At 37.2% G+C, this 21,547-nt stretch overlaps 2 protein-coding genes and 1 long non-coding RNA gene across 3 annotated transcripts in view; 2 read left to right on the forward strand and 1 right to left on the reverse strand.

The window, feature by feature from the left end:
* The window catches only part of LOC145225380 (uncharacterized), a 39,591-nt gene extending 34,987 nt beyond the window's left edge, over nucleotides 1–4,604 (forward strand). Inside the window, exons 5-6 of the long non-coding RNA XR_013859877.1 lie at nucleotides 3,301–3,401; nucleotides 3,631–4,604. This is a non-coding gene — a long non-coding RNA (uncharacterized LOC145225380). The remainder of the gene's footprint in view (nucleotides 1–3,300; nucleotides 3,402–3,630) is intronic.
* Nucleotides 4,605–6,832: 2,228 nt separating this feature from the next.
* LOC145225377 (dynein axonemal intermediate chain 4-like) lies at nucleotides 6,833–20,291 on the forward strand. The gene is made up of 20 exons (XM_080092058.1): nucleotides 6,833–6,910; nucleotides 7,276–7,364; nucleotides 7,728–7,830; nucleotides 8,149–8,311; nucleotides 8,660–8,844; nucleotides 9,103–9,212; nucleotides 9,503–9,659; nucleotides 10,148–10,268; nucleotides 11,176–11,371; nucleotides 15,634–15,735; nucleotides 16,626–16,760; nucleotides 16,896–17,014; nucleotides 17,073–17,210; nucleotides 17,731–17,882; nucleotides 18,309–18,463; nucleotides 18,538–18,650; nucleotides 18,999–19,174; nucleotides 19,256–19,405; nucleotides 19,474–19,627; nucleotides 20,094–20,291. The coding sequence occupies exons 3-20, from the start codon at nucleotides 7,787–7,789 to the stop codon at nucleotides 20,178–20,180; spliced, it is 2,457 nt and encodes an 818-aa protein (XP_079948184.1). The 5' UTR covers nucleotides 6,833–6,910; nucleotides 7,276–7,364; nucleotides 7,728–7,786; the 3' UTR covers nucleotides 20,181–20,291.
* Nucleotides 12,280–15,043, reverse strand: LOC145225379 (uncharacterized). Its single transcript, XM_080092060.1, has 4 exons — nucleotides 14,817–15,043; nucleotides 14,437–14,568; nucleotides 13,853–14,002; nucleotides 12,280–13,620 (listed from the first exon to the last, which is right to left on the reverse strand). Exons 1-4 carry the CDS (start codon nucleotides 15,000–15,002, stop codon nucleotides 13,093–13,095), a joined length of 996 nt encoding a protein of 331 aa, XP_079948186.1. The 5' UTR covers nucleotides 15,003–15,043; the 3' UTR covers nucleotides 12,280–13,092.
* Nucleotides 20,292–21,547: the final 1,256 nt, after the last annotated feature.

Consider the following 21,547-nt stretch of genomic DNA (forward strand, 5'->3'; position numbering starts at 1 on the left):
CATCTAGTGGCCAATGCGTTTTTAGGTGTTGAAGTATAAATTTAATTTTGCGCATATAAATTCTATTAGCCCAATCGCATGTGGTTTAAGTTGGGAAAGTGGCCCAGGGATTAAAGCTGTCTGTAAGGATTAAACATACTAAAGCGTAATTTACTGTTGCAAAAAAAATGTTTTCTTTTTAACAAAAAATGCTTTTGCTACATAAAGATTTACTACAAAAACAAGTATAAAGTGGTAAAGTAAATTTGCAGCAAAACTATTTCCTGTAAAAAGTATATTTAAGTACTTTTTAAACGTGTTGGTCTGGCATTTGCTTTCACCTTTTGGAAACTACGTCATTACAAACCTGGCCCCGTGAGATAAATTCGCCAAGACCGAATTCCATGCTCTTATACGTTAACACCTGCAAAGTCCAGTCTCATTCGTATCCATTTTTATGAATGGAGACATTTTTTATAAATCTCCCACGCTTTGTACTATTAATTGGCACTTGTTCTAGTGAATAGCATCTAAGACAACCGGATAGGGCTGTCCTATCCACATCCTGGCCACGATCAAACAGCAACCTATCAGAGCTGTAATGCAACAGTGTTCAGAGTATTTTCACATGGAAATTGCCTTGGAGTTTTCCGCCGTAATTTGAGACCAGTTGTGCGTATGCAACAACGTGGCCTTGTTTGTCACCTTTGCTGCCAACCTGGAACGTGTCGCGCCGCTATGTCGCGTGGCGCGTGTCGTTTCCGGTCCCGGGCGACAGCAAACCCCATGTTATCCATAGTCGGAATACTGGCAAAATGCAAAAAGTTGCGAACCCTTTTTCTTTCGTTTTTTGTTGTTTGAAAAAAGTTTTAGTGGGAGACACGTGGATTTCAAACGCAAAATCGGCAGCCTTTGTTGATGGCCTGGGCCACGTACCCATATTTTGTTCGTAGTTAACTGAAATTGATAAAGCAAGCTTTTTGTACTTCCAAAAACAAAAGGCGTAAAAAGTTTAAATTTTGTGTAAAAAAAACAAATACTGAAAAACAATTAGAAAACATATCGAAGGACACGTTAATAAATGACAGAACGTTATTTGACCAAAAAAATAAGCAAAAGTTGTTTTGGGCATATATTAAAGGGGAGTCTTTATAGTCTAGATCTAGATGGATTTAATAGCTTCATGAATCAACCGACTTCGTCCAATTCTTCGATTAACCTTGTGACCGAAGATCCCACCGCCCACTTACAAAAAAGCAATCTCTTTTGTCACAAACGCGTGTCGGCCGCAATTATCCTCGACCGCAGAGTCTTTATTGACACCTCCTTTACAAGTTCTCTCTTAGCCTTTGCCCGACCGGATTTGTTAAAACTCTGACGTGGGTTATGGTCAGGCAGGAACGGCTGGGCTTTGTAAATCGTTGTTAAGTGGTTGTGTTTAGGCACCAATCCCGTTGACCTTTTGAACTTAAGTCATTATAGTGTTAGACCACTTCCGAAGTATAAAGGCGAATTGGGTTTTAAATGTCTTTTCTAGGGCAATGGATTCTACCATTGGCGCCCACATGTTCTGGTATACAAAAAGTAATGGACAAATAGTGGGTTAATTGGGATAACACAAATAAGGAGAAAAACTGTTCGACGTTGGTGGTATTTATCCAGGAACCAAATACTGTAAAACATGATCATAACACTTAATTTAACTTGAACACACTTATAAAAGTTGAATAGCTTCAGAACTCTTTGTTTGACGATTTGTATATATTTTTAGAAAGTTGTTTATAAGTTTATTTGCTCTCTATATGTTTTTTTATAACTTTGCAACGCAACGGCAAACGCATTATAAAACGTTTGCAAAAATTATAATCGTAAAATTTGTCGAAAATATTTTCTGGTGGTCAACACATAACATCGCATTTTTTTAATTCTGGGCAAGCAAAATCAGGTCCACGCCACATGCTTTTTACACGTTAATCCCAGCACCTAAACATGTCCTGCTGTCACCTTGTTCCCGAAGCAAAACATCCCCACACGGGCCAACTTTCGCACGTGTATATGTTTCGGTGTCCCCCGGGGATCAATATTAACCCCACTGACCCTTCCCATCGTGGCGTCAAATCAGTGCTGGCCTCCCAGGACGCCGCAAAACGTGTCTAACATTTCAACCACGCGTCTCTAAGCCGGTGAATTAACACGAAAATGGCGCCAGCAACTTGTTGCCTTGTCAACTGCTGTTTCCTTCCGTTATCCCAGTGGGAACTAAACGTTGTAGTTCACACGCTCATTGTGACGTCGTTTATGACGTGCTGTAAGTGCATATCGTCCGGCGCGCTGGAATCAATATCGGATATGCGACAACTTGTTTTTCGTGGTATTGATTTGTTCGGTATCGCTTTTACAACTGTGTGAGTTATGAATATCAAAGGACGAATTATTGCGTTCGGTTTTAATGCACCGAAAGTGCGTTATATTGCATTGGGAAATTGGGAACTCTGCTTTCCCATGCGAAATTTACAAGAGAAGTGACAAGATATGCATAATTACATTGACAAAAGATTAATGATATAAACGTTTGTAAAGATATAGTCGTATGATGTTCGCATTATTTGCACAAACAAATGGGTAAACTCGTTTTTAGTTTATATATATTGTAGCCTATTTTGCTGTTTATAATTGTAAAAATACCCTTCAAATAAGGCCTTGGCAATCATTTTTTAAAATATTATCAATTGAAGTTTTATGCACCTTTACAATTTTAATGCAAAAATTTACATACAAAAATAGTGGCTGGGCCGTTTCTATGTCAAAAATGGATCGTATATTGAATACAACTGTATATGTGTTATATTGAAAACCTTATGTACACTACTATTGACGCGACATTTCTCCCTGGGACCGCCACCTACAAAATGGACACCTGTTTTTTGCATCTAGCCAGGCCAGACAGAATCCAAACCATCCAGCGGGGCAAATTTGCGTCAGAACCAACAGCCTTGTGGCCTGGCAAGAGTTCCTAAACCCCCCAAAACTCTTTGTCCCACTTGCTACTGAAGGCAAAGGCACTTAGTAGGTGTGAGACAAGGTACGTTTTCACGCCAGTCCGCGGTGTAACGTTTCGTCGCTGAATGGCCAACCGGTAACCTGTCCCTCTCACACCTGTGCACTGTCGGCTTCTGCAACACCTCGCCAATCTTCTTTCTGTCACCAGCGCAATGGCGTTTGAAGTTTCTGTGATTTTTGCATGAAACCCAATTAGGCCTGCTCGCTTATCGCTGCGATTTGGTGATTTTATCGCAAAATTCAATTTTTTTTTCTTTGTAGGTTATTGTGATAGTTGAGCTTGTCGGTTGGGGTTCTTTTTCCATTTGACCGTGGTCAGTTAAAAGAGACCTGCACAACTGGGCACATTGTTCAACTTTGAGGTACGACAGCTAGCACCTAATAGCAAATAAATATCATTTTGCTCTAATACTCTACATACAGAAATTAAAATCATAAAATTCAAGCAATTGATTTATTTATTGATAAATGTGAATTTGCTGAATAAATCTGCGGATATTTTATTTGAAATGGAAAACGATTGGTCATTTTTTATACATTCTATATGAGCTCGAGACAGAAACTAAAGTCAATTGACAAGCGTTCTTTTAGGTGTGAAACCCTACTCGAATTTTCAACAAAATATGTTGACACTGTGAAGTAAGGAGTCAGATAATTCGGGCCGTTTGTTTTGGTTGTAAGTGCCAGCTGAAACACCAACATATTTTCCGACACCAGAGGAATCATCGTACGCTGTTTATTCAGCAATTAAAAAATCCCGAATTCTTTTATCGCGACCCGCTCGCAGGAAAAGCGAGTAGCTACAGCTGTGGCTGGCCCTTCCCCTTCAAACTAACCCGTGATGCCACAAACAAGTAACTAATACACACAAACTCAATCCAATCTTAGCGACCCATTAGTCGCACAAAAGGCATTTCCCACCGCTTTCCAATCGCCATTTTCCCAACTGGGTCGCGATAACGTTATTTTAAGCCCGCTCCGTCGGCTATTGTGTGGCCAGGTGTCGGCCCTTGTCTTCGACACCTCCGAGGCAATTTACGTGTCACATGATACGGCGTGACGTCACCGAGCACCGCGGCCCGACAGCTTCGTTGCGTGTCGTCCTTTGTTCCGAGGTGTGAAGTTATAAAAATGTTTGTCTTTCTCATTGGATCTGGTTTATTGGCTCGGAATGCGACGAGATCCGCTTCCAGTTGCGACCCTCCTATTGTGGTGGCTAGCGACTGTCGCGCTTCCTGTTGTTACTGGATAAGGCCGCTCAGCTATGTCTCGTCATGTGATCAGAGAGTAACGCTGTTATTTAACAATGTTCCTGCCCCTATCGTTTAACTAAGGCTATCGAAATGATGGGCTTTGTCGAAAAAATAAAATGTTAAAACTTGCTCAAATAGTACATGTTTTATGAAAGCATCATGATAAGCTGCAGACAGTGCACTCTGTTTCGACCCATGCTTTTTTTGTGACATCGTGCCTATCAATTGTCCTGGTTTTTCTGAATTCTTGGCAGGAATTGTTACTTTTGGTTTGATTTTGCACGATATTGTAAATAAAAATTAAAAAAATGAGTGGTTCTCAATTTGCGCTATCTTTGCGGTTTTATAATGTGTTTAAAATACAACAATCCCAATAAACAGCTTTGGTACGTTTCAGGACCGCCCATGTTGCCAAATTTTAAAATTGCGGATCAACTTGGATAATTTAACAAATTCTAATAAGACATGATACTGTTATACCAGTTGTAGCACGCTTTGCACAAGGGCTGTAAAACGACACCTAGCGTACCCGTGTGCGATATGGTTCAACACAACGCGTCAAGCAAAACTGTCAGCTTTTTCGACTTCGGGTCAGCGACATTTACCTCCGCCGCGGTTCGAGGCGCTCATGGCGGCTAAGTCTTTTCACAACACCGGCAGCGTCCATTTCGCGTTAACAACCTTCGGCCAGCTGCCAAGAACAACTTTGCGGTCAAGATTTGAAAATAGGCTTGTTTTGGGGCTTTGTGCCACAGATGGAGCAATGTAACGATTGTGACAGCTACTTGTGGAGTCCACATTACTGTGTTACTATATGAACTATTGATGGCGGATACAAAACTTTGACTTTTGACAGGACGTAATGGCAGGTATGTGATTTTGACAGACAGCACCGGATTTGTCTTCCCAGGACGTCGTCTGGACAGGAAGCAAGACAAGAACACGCGTTGCACGTGGAAACGTAACCTCTCTGATGGAAAATTACATTTTACTATGTCACGTAATGTGAATTGGAACGTGGTTCATTTTTTTGCAATGTTGACGCGTTTCGTTGAAATGACGTAATGGTTCAAATTTTCAGCTCATGTAAAGGAATTTAAATAAAAAAGAATTTAAATACGTAAGGTCACATGGTTTCTGTGTAAGAGTCCATTGTTTCATTAAAATAATGTTTTGTGGTGGAAAGCCGTAACCAAAGGTTATTCTGTAGTTAAATGTCCGGCTGTGTTAAATGGTGTTCATAAATTCCAGAAATTTTGTGTTTTTGCGTTTTGAGTAGGATTAACTGACTAGGGTTACCCATACGTCTTTGTGACTGCAAGAAATGCAGGCAAGAGCTGTGAAGTATCGATAACTTTGTTTAAATTCGAAGAGAGAAAATCAAGCACCGTTAAGCACCCAACTGTTTGTGTAATTCACTCACCCATAACCAGTCAGACTCTTCCAAGTCTAAAACAACTCTAAATTCAAGCTCTGCATCACCAGGCAAGCAAATTCAGCTAGCATTCCCCTTAACATAACTTCACGTCGCCAAAAGGCCACTTGACACATTATAAGTCACTTGCTCTGACAATTCTCGCTACGCCTGAGCGTGCACGTTATCGGTGACGTATTCACGAGTGAGATGCCTATGCGCATCCATGCGTGAAATATGCTGTCATTGCGCGTACTCAACTTGTTATTTCAGCCATCAAAGTTGCCCTGAAGTGTGTGAACTGGATACGGGCTAAAGTAAGCGTCGTGCCAGATCCCGCTGCGTCGGGCAAAAATAGTTGTCGTTCGCTGAAATAACAAGTTGTTTCTTGCGGCCCAACGCTGTGTTTACTGCATATTCATTTACGCTGAAAGTGCGGTACAACTCCGTAGAGCGGCATGGGTTTAAAATGCGTGAACTTTACCGTTATTCTTAGGTGGTGTGGTGACATTAGCTTTCCAACTCAAAACTTTTGGAGATGCCTACAAATACCTGTAAATAAAATTTTGGGTCCAAACACAAGATAAAAAGTCCCATGAGACAATGAAACCTATTGTTTCTGCAACACAAACTAGATGTTTTTCGTTAAACAGTGGTAGCAGAGAAATCATAGAGAGAATGTGAGGACTGAGGAGAAACGAAAGACTGCCAACATTACGAAAATAACCGGATAATGTTTTCCTTACGATACTTTTTTTAAATGTTTTTTTTATTTACGTACATATATACGCAAAGACACAAAACTCGAAGGACGGGTGAGCATAAAAAGATAGCACCAATCAAATAGCGACAAGTAGGACTAAAAGCCAGCCCACTTTACTTTAAAGTTTATTAGTGTTCAATGCACTTGCATATTCTGAGTTTTTAACCGTCATAAGCAACGAAATAAATAAGTACAGCGCGGTCAATGTCCCAGCATTCTGTTGGAAAACAGATGTTTTCCAAACAACGATCTATACCGCCATCTGCCGACAAACATTTAGCGGGAGAAACAAACACATGAGAAACAAAAAAAGAACAATATTTATCACTTTTGACGCCTACAAATAAGTTTTGAAATGTACAACAGCTGGCACAACAATTAAACTTTTTCACGCGAAGATGGCTACAGGAAAACGATGGTTTTGTATGAACTTTTTTGAAGGTAAGAGCGATTGACCTACGTATCAAATCTACCACAGCAAATACAACGTTTATTCCCTCAGCTGAAACGCAAGTGATTTTACGTCTAAATTCAGATTATAACGCTCAATGACACGTTTTAAAAATTTTGAAACACTTAGGTTGTTTTGACCTTCGAGAGAACTATCATAATTTTAGTACCAAATGTTTACATAAACATACATATGTTATTATAAAATATTCACACAAAAGTTTTGAAAGTTAATATCTCAACCTCCTTTAGTTCAATTATCACAACGCTCATGTCAAATGTTTTTGTTATTATTTATTATTAACACGAATTATATTTGACAATTTTTTTTATGATTTCTATGTTAAACGGTGTAGCATTGGATAAAAGTTTTTGCTCGCTCGGGAACAAGTTGGGAAAATCTCCTAGACAACAACAGAAGCCCGCGGTTCAAATTTATTTGTTTGTATGTTGGTTTTCTGTGTAACATAAATACTTTATCCCTCTTTTGTTAAAACATACACATGGTGGCAGTTGTATTGCACTTGGTTTAAAAATAAATAAAGCCGCAAATGAAGTGTTAACGAAACACGAAAGCATATGCTAACTTCTCTACTTTTCGTAATTTTGAATGCATGTAACTGTTTTGTTTTGCCAACTGTTTCGACATTTTTTGTTGATACAAAATCCAGATACATTGTGTTCAACTATAACGCACATCGTTTTGAAATAATTGTCCAATGCAACATGATGCATAAGTAACATTTAACAAAAAGTGTTAACCTGTACTTAAAAACAATAACAGTTAGTGGTTGTTTTGGCTTTCCAGGGTCTGAAACTACTTTGTGCAACTTTACTCTAGCCTAAAAAAAGTGCACAACACTCATCATGTCAAAGATGGTAAAACATAACACCAAGGGCAATTTATTTGTGTAAGTGCTGTCTTGTTAGTGTTAAGCAAATAAAATATTTTATGAAGTAACTATAGCTATTATAAAATATTCTATTATGTATTTTCTTAATTTTGTTTATGCTGAAACCATGGCTTTAATGTAACCTCTGTAACCAAGTGTGACTTTCTTGTAATGCTTAAAGCAAAAAATCCCATACTTGTGGTTATCACTGTACATTGCATATTTTCCAAAATATGTACATCTGGATCTTAAAATTCATGGAAACAATTACTTCCAAATAATTTGATGGTTGATGTGCAATTTAAACTTGGTGTAATCATGTGTTTACCATGGCAGGTCCCGAGCGACAAAAACAGGAAGCATTCTCAACACAACTAGTCAGAGTCGGTTTTCAAAGCGCAGCGATGCTAACATAACACAAAGTCGAAGAAGTGTAACGATGAGTGAATCAAAACTTGGTGAAGCTAAAACTTCTGGACCAGGAAGACTGGATATTGTTGTAGGATATTTAGTTTTAAATTGTCTTTAACACAATGCACATTGTTGCTGTTTTAGTAATTGTTTAACTAATGGTTTGTCTAAGCTGCTTATGTTTTGTGTAATGCTCTATTACTCTCAGTGCAGAATAAAATCTATATTTACTGTACATTAAGTAAAACGAAAAATATGTTATGTAAATTGTACATACTGCTCTCTCAGGGAGTTTGTAACACATAAAAAAGATAGAATGTTTGGTTTGTACCATAGGTTTAAGAACTGCTAAAGTTATACAATGGTTTAATTCCATCACAACCATATAGACATTAACATACAAACTTGTGGACAAAAGTAACAGTGTTTATTTCAGGTACTTGATGATAATGGTCATGATGTCACCCCCAAACCACTGTATATTGTTGATCCATCCACACAGAAGAGTCAGTTATTTAACAGTGACAACCAGTCAACTGTTGGCACACCAACTGATATTCTGTCTTTTGCATCAATGTACCAGACTGGGACAGCCAGTGCCTATGCTCAACCATTTAGCAGGTAATATGCTGTTTTGACATAAGTATTTGTTCATTGGTAGCCTTTTATTGAAACCACAATGTATGGTGTGTTTCACAGTTTTTGACTGTTTCCATATTGTAATGGAATGTTTAGTAGTTTTGAAAACACCTATGGCCCAAATTGAGATGATGTCTGTAACACAGAGAAATGCCCGAAAAAACAAACAAGGAGAGCAATTAAATGCTTGTTCAGGCATAAGTCTTTGTTGGTAGTTAACATGAATTTTGTAATGCACAGATCAATTTATGGAAGCACATCAAATAGATCTGCAAGATCAAAGATATCATCTATTGAATCAAGTGGGGAAATTACTGAAAGTGGACCAGAAATAACCACAGGATTTGCAGGTGAGATATGGTCTGTTGTCAAAGAAATGTTATGGGGGGTAACTATGTGTTTCCTCATTTCTGTCACCAGTAAATGTAGGAGCTTTGTGTGTGTTTTTTTACCCTTGGTGGAGTGGAGTAATGTCTCAATGCATTACACTCACAATGATTTCTCTATAAAGTTTCCTTATTTATTGCAAAATCCAGAAATATAAAAGCAAAAACACCACCAAATATCTAAGAAAAAAATTAACATACTAAATATTTTTGTAAAAAGTGGGCAAATAACACCTGTATCCATGAACTTTCAGATGTTATGACTGTTCGCAAAGAAGAGGTGGAAGAACTAACAGAAAATGATCTCAACAAAGTGATCAACATTACTTTGGAGGAGACAGACACAATATTGATGTTTGAACAGAAAGGAGTAGCAGTGTCGGAAGAGGGAGAAGATGCTCAGATAACAGAGTATGTGACTTTACAATATTGTGTTGTTTTGTGAGTTTGGATTCCAATGGGTCACCTTTATACGTTAACAAATATGTATAAATACAAAACAAACGATTCCGGTTAATTGCATAGCCAATTTGCCAAGATTTATGGTGAAGTGATAGACTATGATTTAATGGTCCCTATGTAGTTAAAGGCGTTATGGGATAACCTATATGGATTAAACCAGATTTGTCTTTTTATTAGAAATTCTAGTTTTATAAATATGGAAATTGATCTCTGCTTCCATAATTACTTTACTTTCTGGCCTTATATGTGCCATGCTAGCTAAATCCATAACATTAAAGCACTCACCTAAGTTAATTGTGTGCAAATAGACTTACAACAGTTAAATTTGTATCCTTTGAAGTGGTGTAGAAATGGTAAAAATGTTTCTCATAATTGGGGCAAGGCATTGTTGTGGTTGCTGAGCTTACAGCAAATAAATAATATTTTGGCATGATTAGGAAACGAAACCAAGCATATGAAGAATTGTGCAAAACCAAAGAAGGCAATGACAGATTTTCTGATCGTGGAATGCAGACTTTTAACAATGCTCTCAAAAATAAGGAAATTCAGGCCGAGAAGGTACACTTAGTTTTCAAAACATTTTTCTGTTCACAGATAAGTGTTTTGATCGAAACTTTAGTCAATTCATAAGAATCACTTGTCAAATCCATAACTAGACTAGGGCTTCTAAAACTTCCTTGCTCTGCGACCCCATTTTATAAAAGGAAATTCTCTGTGACCCCTTGATAGGTATGGCCTATACACAGGGTTGCCATACCATCCTTGTTTCTAAGATTTGTCCTTATTTTGAAGGGCAGTGTCTTAGAAAAATGCATTGTCCTTTTTTCTAAGAAGTGTACTTATTTTTGACTTGTGTCCTTATTTTGTCTCATTTTCAACATTTACTAGTCTAATCCTTGCTACAAGTAGAATAAACCTATAAACCTGAGCTGCCAGGAGATGTACAAAGTATTTTCTACGAACAAGGTGTTGCTGGAACAGATTGTTTCTGGCCAAAATACTGCATATGATATGTCATGGCTTGTATAAATGCAAAGATTTGTGCAAAAACGTTTGTTTCTATTCATATGAAAATTTAATATTTCCATTGTCCTTATTTTTGGTTTGAAGTCGATGGCAACCCTGCCTATACATGTGAACAGTGTTTTTTTTAAGGTGTTTTGGGGGACCGAAACGGTCCCCCAAATTTCTCCAGCGGTTTCCCAAAATTTGGATTTGGCTATTTTTTGGTATTTAAATGAAACACTTGCGGTCTCTTAAAACTACTTAGCGGTCGCCCAAACCAAACCTTAAAAAAAATCCTGCATGTGAATGATGTTTAAACAATAAATTTTCGCATGTATACCATTTATTGTGACAATGGCATAATAACAAATGATTTTCTATTACCCCAATTTGGGTTGTGACCCACAGTTTGAAAAGCCCTGCTCTAGACAAAACTTACAAATAAAAAAATATATTTTAGGTCGGGCTAACAGATGCTGGTATTAACGTAACCTCATGGGACATGTACGACACATACACAAGCATTGCTGCCCCCCCTAGTGATGAAACAGCACAAGCTACACCTGGAAGCAGAGCAGTTAGCATCATTGAATCGTCACAGCACAAAACCAAACAAGGAAGTGAAGAGGAAAGCTTGACAACTTCCAGAATAACCGGTTAGTGTTTGTTCTTTCTGTTACGAAAACAAAAGTTTTAAGGGTTAGAGATGAAGAAGGGTTTTAACCAGGGAGTCGAACCGCTTGTTATACGGGTTCAGGTTCGGTTCGGGTTCATTTCGTTTTTATTTTAGGGGTTCGGGTTCACTTCGTTTTGTTTTTAAGGGTTCGGTTCAGGTTTTTTAAATGTATATTTTCGGGTTCGGGTTTTGTTCCGGTTTGGGCAAATTATCCGGTCCGAACCGGTTTGCGGTTTTTAAACCGGTTCAAATTTTCATTCGTTTTAATTTAATTCTACCCATCATCTATCTGGCCTTATCAAACTCTAAAATAATTTTGCTGGTACACTGTTATTTTTGACACGCCCTATAAATGTTATCTCGCGTGTTCGTTAGTGCGCTGTTTTGAAAAAAAATATATATATATATAAACAGGGTGCATTTTTACTGGTTCGGTTCCGGTTCGGGTTCAACGTCAAACAAATTATAGGGTTCAACTCCGGTTCGGGTTTTTAGAAACGCGTAATTAGCGGTTCGGGTTTAATGAAATTAACCGCTCAAACCGGTTCGCGGGTTCGGGTTCAGTTCGGGTTCGACTCCCTGGTTTTAACTAGAGATGAAAAAGGGTTTTAACTAGAGTTGTACCAAATGTGCAAACAATAATGCATTAATAATTATAATACTTGCCATGATTTTGGTTATGGCATAGTTTGAAAGATTGTGTCGTACCTTAGAAGGCAGAAACGACACCTTTAAATTTGTGTTTGTAAAACATTCTGTTTCAGCCGTATTGCAACAAATTGTTCGGCCGAAAGCGAGTTTTTGTAAAAATGGCTGATTCGGTCAAATAAATTTGGCAAACCGAATGTTCTGTATCTCTAGTTATTACCATATTCTTACATAAATAGACAAGATTTTTTCAGAGTTTAATTAAATCATCAAACACTACAAAACATCTTACATTTTGCCTATGTCATATGACATCAATGATAAGTATTATTTTCTTGTTTAAAATTACTTTATTATCTTTTTAAATCCCTAGAAGTACTTTGCATTTTTTTAACCGAACTTTAAATATGCCCGCACACCATGAAAGCATCACAATTGGAATGAAATGATTTTTAAACAGAAAAAAACTAATAATTTGTCAGTATAACTAAACTAATAATTTGTTAGTATAACTATTTGAAACAAAAAATTTGTATCAAAAATAACAGTTCACATTGAAACAATGTTACATGTACCGGCATAACAAAAGGCCACTACATGTTTTCTACAAGTGACATGAAATTTATACAGTATGAAAACCACAAAATAAGACGTAAAGGGTGCACAGTGAGTAGTGAAGAAAAACATAACATGATACGACTGCAACTTCGGATAACATAAAAATAGTGTAGATGATGCAGAAAAGGAATGGAACTGTAAAGAATTGTTATAATTTTCAATTAGCAGCTGGGTCTTCTGCCAATATGGTAACATTACAGAGAACAGCATGACAAAAGGCCTTTTATAAAGTGTTTTGCTAACCATCACTGCTTTAAGTAAACACAATCAACTTTTGGCATCCAAATTGGCTGTGGTGTGTTTTGAGGTATATGTATGCCCATGTTAAAGAAATATATCTTTTTTTCAATTTCAACACAAATATAAAGCAATTCCGAATCATTTAAAATCAAGTTATGCTTAAAAAACAGTTTAAAAATTATGGCCTTTGTCAATTTAACCAAACATACTATATCGCCCTATAATTGCAATATGGTCCGATGCCATTCTTCTATCAAGCATATGCCGGACAGGGTTTCTGCCATCCGGAGGTGGGTCCCTGTTGGGAGATTTCAGCATTGAAGCGTAAGTAATGACACTTTCATTCCTTATAAGTGATGGATCATTTGTATAGACATGAACGTCCAAAGGAGATTTACTAATTGGTTCCTTAAGAAGTTTATCATACATCTTCATATCGGTTGGCCAAGGACTAAATGTGCCAATGTCCTCCCCTTTTAGTCTTATTTCTTCAGTTTCTGTGGGTATTATGAACTGTTGCGGAACTGCTTCCAGCATGTGGTACTCCAAAAGCTGTTCAGAGAATTGTTCTTTTTCATCGTAAAAGCGATTCAGATCACCTACGATGATTGTAGGTATAGGTGGTTGACTCTGCATATTCTTTTGGCTTAGCGACAGTAGTGCATTTTGTTGTTGTGTCTTTACTTTGCCAAAGGGAATAACATGGGACACAAGCACGCAAACCTGCAATGAAAATTAGCTTGTTTGCACAAATACCTGGTAAATCAATTGTACGCCATTCTACCAAAGTGTGTGAAATAACAATACAGGCATATCTAGTTAATCACATCACCTATTTGCCCAGCATTTTTATGCAATTAACGAATGGTTATAAGTAAGATTTATGATCTGTATGCATTTAAATGGTTTGTGTGATTAACTGGATTTGTATGCATAACATAGTCTTATTACATACCTGCAGATTGGTAGTTTTGTGTTTAAGGTAGGCAATCCCTGCCCCTCTGCCATGTGGGTCGCCTTCAATCACACAGTGCTTGTCCTCTAAATAGGGCTGCTCAAGCTGGTCTACAGCAACCCACTTGTGTTTCCAATGCATTACTTCCCACTATAATACCAACACATATGGTAATTTGATGTTGCCTAATTGTGTCAAAAATTTAGGGCCTTCCAAATAGTGTCTTTTGTAAGAATGTGAGTATTTGAACTGAACAGTATCTGACCCTTCAACAGGCACCATAGTTTATTTAATTAAATAACTAAGAATGGCAAGTAGTTTCCTGGTAACGAAATCTGGCATTGAATATCTTGATACATGTATTTCGCCTAATGGCATCTTCAGTTTCTATAAAAACCACAAGTTTTATCTGTTTTTTATCTTGTGGTTTTTGTAGTAACTGAAGATGCCATTAAGCGAAATATATGTATTCCAAGGTATTCATCGTCAGATTTCGTTACTAGGAAAATACTTTCCATTCTTAGTTTGTAAGAATATGTAAGACACTTAAATAAAAGTACCCCAAAACTCACTAATATACTTACTTCACTGGTTTCAGATATTGCCAGAATATTGTTAAAAGACATATGACCATCGTTGTTGGCAAAGCTTTGTGCCATGTAACCTTGTTCCTCCAGCAGTGTGATGACTTCATTAACAAACTCTTTGTACCGAACCTACAAACAAGTTTTTTTTAATACAAGATTTGACATGAGCTACAATTCACTTGCTTGTGCTTTGCATAATTCAAAAATCATATTGCTAAAGGCAGAAACTAAATCAAAAACCATGTTACTTTAAAAGTTGGTATTTAGGTATTTTGATACCCCCAATGATAGTACATCTCACAACAACAAATCTCACCACAAAACAGAGGCTTAAGCTATGTTAGATATAGGAAAAAAGGGCTTTTTTACATTTTTACCTCATTCAGAGCAACCACATCTGGTCTGTTTTGGGCAATGGACTTGACGACTTGTTTTATCCGATTTGAGAATGAATATTCTTCACCCATTCCTGGCATGTCTTTTAGTTTTTCGCTATGAATATCACAACTGACATTTTGAGAGTAGACAACAATTGATGATGAACAACTCTGGCATCTTTTCATGTTCTTTTACATTTAATAGTTACAACCCACACACAAAATCTACACAAACAAAAATTTTAAGTTAAAAGGCTGGAACAAGCTTAACAAGTACTTGACTACCCATTCACTTTACCATTATAATCATGATAATATATTCATTGGTCAAACTACAAAACTGAATGTCAGCCTACTGAAAATAATTTGACTGTATATAGTGATACTCAACCACTAATTTTCTATGGCGTCTAAAAACACACAGTTAAATGCAGCTACGTTAGTTTTTACACAAAGACAGTAATCATGCACCACCAAGTACTTTGCTGTTATACAGACATGGTAAACCAGAGGACCAAACAAAATTGTGAAATTACATCCCCCACTGCTTACACTTAAAAACCTAGTGTTGGTAAGGATTAATTCTTGAAAAAAATATATGCAAAATAGTTAAAAACGCTTCAATATAGATGTTAATAGTAGTATTAAGCCATAACATTCCAGAGATAGTTAAATGTGACTGGCATAAAATTGCTTTAAAACTGTTTTTTGCCTTGCAACAGTTGTGACTAAAGAGGAAATGTTTCAGTTCATACATAATTCAAGTTCAATCTGCAAATCCAATATTGTCTAATATATTTGGTCTTTTTTATTTTAGAGAGTAGAGCTAGTGTGCTGACCATGTCGGTGATGGGTGAAGTTGAACCAGAAACTCCAGCACAAACTGAAAGACCTGTTACGATGGAGGGAAGTGAAAGTGGTATGCTTAAGTTGCAAAAAGTATTTCTTTTGTACCACTAATCTACCATATCAAAAAAATATTCCTATAAATTATACAGACAACTTATAATTTCTATAACTTTTGAATAAAGGTACAGTTTAATGCAAAACCCAAAACTATCTTGTAAAAAACTTCCAAGGCAACTATAACTTTACTGAACTACTCTTTTCATGCTGTTAGACCCCTTGTCGTACTGTATAAAATGATACATTACTGTGGAACTTACATTGTACTAGTAGCTCAACACTAATCCAAGCACACACTCTTTTATACCAATTAAGACTGTTCATTTCCCCCTATTGGTGGAAGTGCCTCACTAAGGACTGAAATCGGGTGTTTTTACAGTACAACTAAGTGTAGGAGGCAATATTTTGACTTGGTAAATACCAGACTGGTTACACAGGCCTGTGTAATATTAAAGTAATGTATTACTTACACTGTCATGTGTGACTCAATGGGTATGCACCAAGGCATGTGACTGGGACTTTCCCAACTGTAAAACTAAAGACACATGGCAGAAATGAAAAAAAGGAACCAATGTTGTTTTAAATTTCATGAATGGAAACACTTCACAAACCTTCTTGTGTAATCTTGTGCATCAGGATGACATCATCATGTTACAACATGCTTCTATTGCTTGTTAATTGATATTGAAAGGATTTAACCTTACTGAAAATAGTGTTTGACTAAGACACTCATTTTTGCCAGTACAGTCAGTATAATTTAGTTACAAATTCTGTTTTAGTGCAGGCTAAGTCTCAAACTAAAGCCCACCATACATAGGAAAATAGTTTGGCAAATTGAATCTACTATTTACCATAGTTGACTGTATATCACATCCTAAACAGTGTTTGTTTTTTGGCTTCAAGGTGTGAACCCACAATGGGAAGCAATATGCAATGGAGAAAGCATCAAGCGCCATCTAGTGATCATAGAACGTGTGGTCACAGAAAATATTTATCAGCCCAAACAAGCTACCTACCGTGGCATGCAAATATTAGTTGGTAAGTTACAAAAACACAAAAATATATGATAGACACTTCAAGGTTTTGGTAAATTCTCTCATCCAATTTGCTTTTACTTTATGGGTAATGTGAACTACAACGTTTTCATAAGATTTACTTTTAAAATGTTTATAGACCCCGACAAGGAGAAATTTGAAACAGAAAGTCAAGCAGGAACTGTGTCACCTGACATAATGACATCACGAGCCCCGACACTTGACCGCTTATGGTCATATCATTGTTCTTTGACTAAGGTAAACCAACACATTACCAAACCAATTTGAATATGTAGTTTTCAAAAAATATACTCAGGGGCGAAATGTGGCCAGTATGGCATGGAATAAGAAAAACTCAGACATCCTTGCTGTTGGATATGGACAATTTGGGTTTAGTGAACAAAGCAAGTCAAAAGGAGGCCTTGCCTGCTGCTGGAATATGAAAAACCCAGAGGTAAATCCCAAGTGAGAATGCTAAAAGAAAGGAATTTGACATTTTAAGTACTTAGAGAGAAACTGTGTTATATGCTGTACATTTAAAGGGTTCCCGAAATTTCATGGGTTTTCCCAAACATTTCAAAAATACTGCACAAAATTTCCATACACTTTGCATTAATGCCTTGGTATAACTTCAACAATTTCAAAATATGAAGTAGGCTGACTACAGCACAACACATAGAGTAGGGATGTTTAAAGTAATTGTAAGAACCACAGTCTTCGACTAATCACCAGATGTATAGCTGTCCACATTTGATGCTAAAACTATAAACTGACGTTTTGGACATAAAAACTCCATACCCTTTGAAGATTTTTTAGCTTGTTTTATAACTTTTCCAGGTTTTTACACCCATAGGAACCCTGCATATACTATATGAATGTTTAAAATATTTTATACTTCTGAAATGGTCAATGACCAATCAACACAGAACACATCCCAATTTCTTATTTTTTAAACACAAACTATTCTGTGGTAGTTTCCTGAAAGAGTGTACCACTGCAAAGCAAGCGTCACAGCTGTGGACTTCAGTTCTGGAAATCCAAATCTATTAGCTGTAGGCCTCTACGATGGTACTGTGTGTATTTACAATGTCAGAAACACTGAAGATTCCCCTGTAGTGGATAGCTTGTAAGTAGATTTCTCTGTAACCATGCCAAGAACATATAGCTGTTATTTATCCAAACATTGTAGAACAGTGGTTCCCAACCTTTTTGCTGAATTCTTCACTTAACAATTCAAAATACCTTTATTCCTTTCCAATATAATACATACTAAACCATACAAAAATCATTTAAAAATAGTCTACTTCACAGGTTATATTCCCAGAGCTAATGTGTCTATTTACAAACCACATGTACACATTAAAGGAAAATTCTCCCCTTAAGTTTTCAAATTCCTCCCTTGGGTGGAATTCATCCCCAGTTGGGAACAACTACAGTAGAATACATTATTTCCTAACAAATGCTTTGAGAGTAACTTTGAGACTAAAAAAAGCACCACTACCTAAATTTTGAATTGTAAACTACTGGTTGTTACATGTTCTGCATACACTAGTGATTGTCATGGAAAGCATTCAAGCCCTGTTTGGCAACTTTGCTGGATTGAGCGAGAAAAGGGTGTCGGTGATGAAAGGGGTGAAATCCTTGTCTCAATATCAGCAGATGGAAGAATTGTGCAGTGGTCCATTCGCAAGGGATTTGAATGTGTTGGTAAGGTTTCTTTTTGAGCTTTTAGGCATTAGTTTATACCAACTCTAGTTTACTGTATTGGTTTTCCTTTGCAGACTTAATGAAGCTAAAACGCATCAGCAGCAAAAGCCACCAGAAGAAAAAAGAAAAATCGGAAGCTTTTATCTCTCGACAGGCGCCTGGAATGTGCTTTGATTTTCATCCAAAAGTAAGTTCGAAATTATATATGTTGAAATCAAAAATTGCATCTTAAAAAAGCTAAAGGTTTAAACACCATATCTGTGCATGCAAGAAGACTTTTTAACTTATTGGTTTGTTGTACTGCAAAAAAGATTTTTGAGGGTTTTTACTCTGCCTACTTTATGACTTTATTCTGGCTGTTTATCACTGCCCTATTCTGCATTCTGTAGCTGCTCTTACCTCAAGCTGCGTTACAGGAAACTCTAACCCATCAAGTCATTGTTCTAAGGTTTCGACAACAAAATAACTCTTTACCAAGCAAACTATTGAAAGTTAAGTCCTGTGTTATCTATAAATTGTTCATGCATTTTTACAGGATACGAACATGTACCTAGCTGGGACAGAGGAGGGTTTAATCCACAAATGTTCCTGCTCATACAATGAACAGTTTCTTGATTCCTTCACTGGCCATACTGGTCCAATGTACAAAGTAAAGTGGTCACCATTTTCACAAGATGTTTTTCTCTCCTGCAGTGCTGACTGGAGTATTAAGTATGTGAAAAGTTACAAGCAAAGTGCTAAATAAATCAAACATACATTACACTTTGTAAATGTGTTTGCTTTCTTGTTTAGGTTATGGACTCAGGGTATATTAAAGCCAGTTCTCACTTTTCATTCCACCACAAAAGCTGTACACGACATCTGCTGGTCCCCTTATTCCCCTACAGTCTTCTGTGCAGTAAATGAAGGGGCTGTTGAGATTTGGGATCTGAGCACAAACACGTAAGTCAACTGAGCATGAATTGCGAAACAAATATCTTGCAACAGACTATTACTGTTTTCTTTTTTAGTCTGGATGCCCTGATTAATACACTGGCTAGCCCAGGAACAAAACTGGCCTGTTCGATTTTTTCAAAGAATTCTAACAGCGTTTTAGTTGGAGATAGTGATGGTCAAGTTTCTGTCTACCAACTTCGTAACATGCAAGAAAACACAACCATACAGGTGTTGCATCTTTTACCAAATAACACTACCTAAAGCATAAATTTAATAAGCTGCATACAGTGCACACTGTTTTGACCTATAAGGTCTCATCGATCGGTAAAGCTGGTGATGAGAGATCGACTGTATTCACTAGTGTGGCCACCCAACAGCACTCCAGTTTGTTGTGAGATACAGGCTTAAAAGCCATGCCTCACCTATGCTGTGCGATGCCACAGCTGGGCATGAACCAGAGAAAATTTGCTCATAATGGCCAAGCAACTGCTTGGGAACCAAAGTTATGTCGGCTCAGTGTCACAGTATCAGTGTAATGTCTGCAGCTTATCACTTATTGGCTTAATGCTTTTATCTAAATATAATGTTTATGACTTTTAAGTATGTTACTAAACTATTACTCCTTGCAAACTATCCCACATATACCCATAATGTTCTCATAGTAGCGACTTATTTTTTCATTATTTGTTTACAGAAAGTCAATTCATTGACAGAGATTGTTGAATCAACTGTAGCAAGTCAGGTTGATACCAAAAATGGAGATGAGAAGAAAAAGGAATAATTGAATTTATAACTGCTCTGCATTAAAATTTGCAAATGCTTTAATATGTTGTTGCCTTTTCAATTTTCACCCTATTTTCTTAAATAAAACAAAGAAGTCTTTTTACAGCACTGAATGAGCTGATTCTATTTTCATTTAGTAGACTTGTGTTTCTTAACTAAAAAGAAGAAAAATGGATACTTCAAAACCAGCAAAACTTAATTGCAACTGTTCCAAGACTTGCAGCTCAATACCATTTACAATCATAATACTTTGAGTTTTTGTGGACAAGAACATAGTAAATTCAAAAACAGGCTAGTTAAAAAAGAAGACACAACAAAACATTTAGTTTCAATTTTTTTTAAACTTTTCTACAAACAAAATGATATCTGGTAGCTGCATCTATTAAATTGTTTTTACAACAGTATTCTTTAACAAACCTGACTTAATAAAAGCAATAACGCCTAAACCATGTATGTTGTAAACATGTTTTCTAGTAGTTTTTGTTCTATGCATGGGCGGCTTGGGCACCCACAGAATTTTTTTCAGGGGGGGGGTTGGGTCAAATTTTGACAAAAACACATTTGCAGGGAGAGATTACTATATCAAGTAATTATATACACATGGCATAAAATATATGCAGTAGAATTGCGTCAACGATGAAAAATCCCCGTAAAAAAAACATGAAAACGGCAGAGGCCATGAAAACAACACCAGATACGTAAACAATGCACACATTTTTAAAGTTGCTTGTTTAGACATTTGCTTCGACTATCTTAACTTCCCTTCTTAGAGCATTATCGTTTTTCAGTCAACTTAAAAAACAGGGCCTAGTCCTATTATAGGACTCCTAGTCGGGTCACGTCTAAAACTGCGGGCCCACTTGGCCCAGCCTTTGGCCTGTTTGGCCAAGCACTTGGCCCGCCTCATGCAAGTATAAAAACTGCGGGCCGGCTTGACAAAGCCGTGGGCACGCCTGGCACATGTAATTAAATTTTGATTTCGACAAGATCTGAACGGCAAGCAATGGATGTAGTGGGTCCGCAGTTTTTCCTTGCAATAGACGCGACAAGCACAAGATATAGTGGGCCCGCGGTTTTTCGATACGAGAGGCGGGCCAAGCACTGAATATATAGCGGGGCTACAGTTTTTATACTTGCAAGAAGCGGGCCCGCAGTTTTTCAATTGCATGAGGCGGGCCAAGTGATCCAAGCTTGCCCGCAGTTTTAGACGTGACCGCTCCTAGTCTCCTATACCACTCATTTCAACAGTTCACCAACTCATTTTTGTGGCATTTACTTCGCCACAATGTGTTCTGGACTTCTGGTGTGCCTTCTTGACCACTATTACTAAAGAAACACCGTACTACATGACATAAACAGGTAATT

The sequence above is a fragment of the Phallusia mammillata genome, chromosome 4, assembly GCF_965637545.1.
Source record: "Phallusia mammillata chromosome 4, kaPhaMamm4.hap1.1, whole genome shotgun sequence".
In the NCBI taxonomy this organism is placed as follows: Eukaryota; Metazoa; Chordata; class Ascidiacea; order Phlebobranchia; family Ascidiidae; genus Phallusia; species Phallusia mammillata.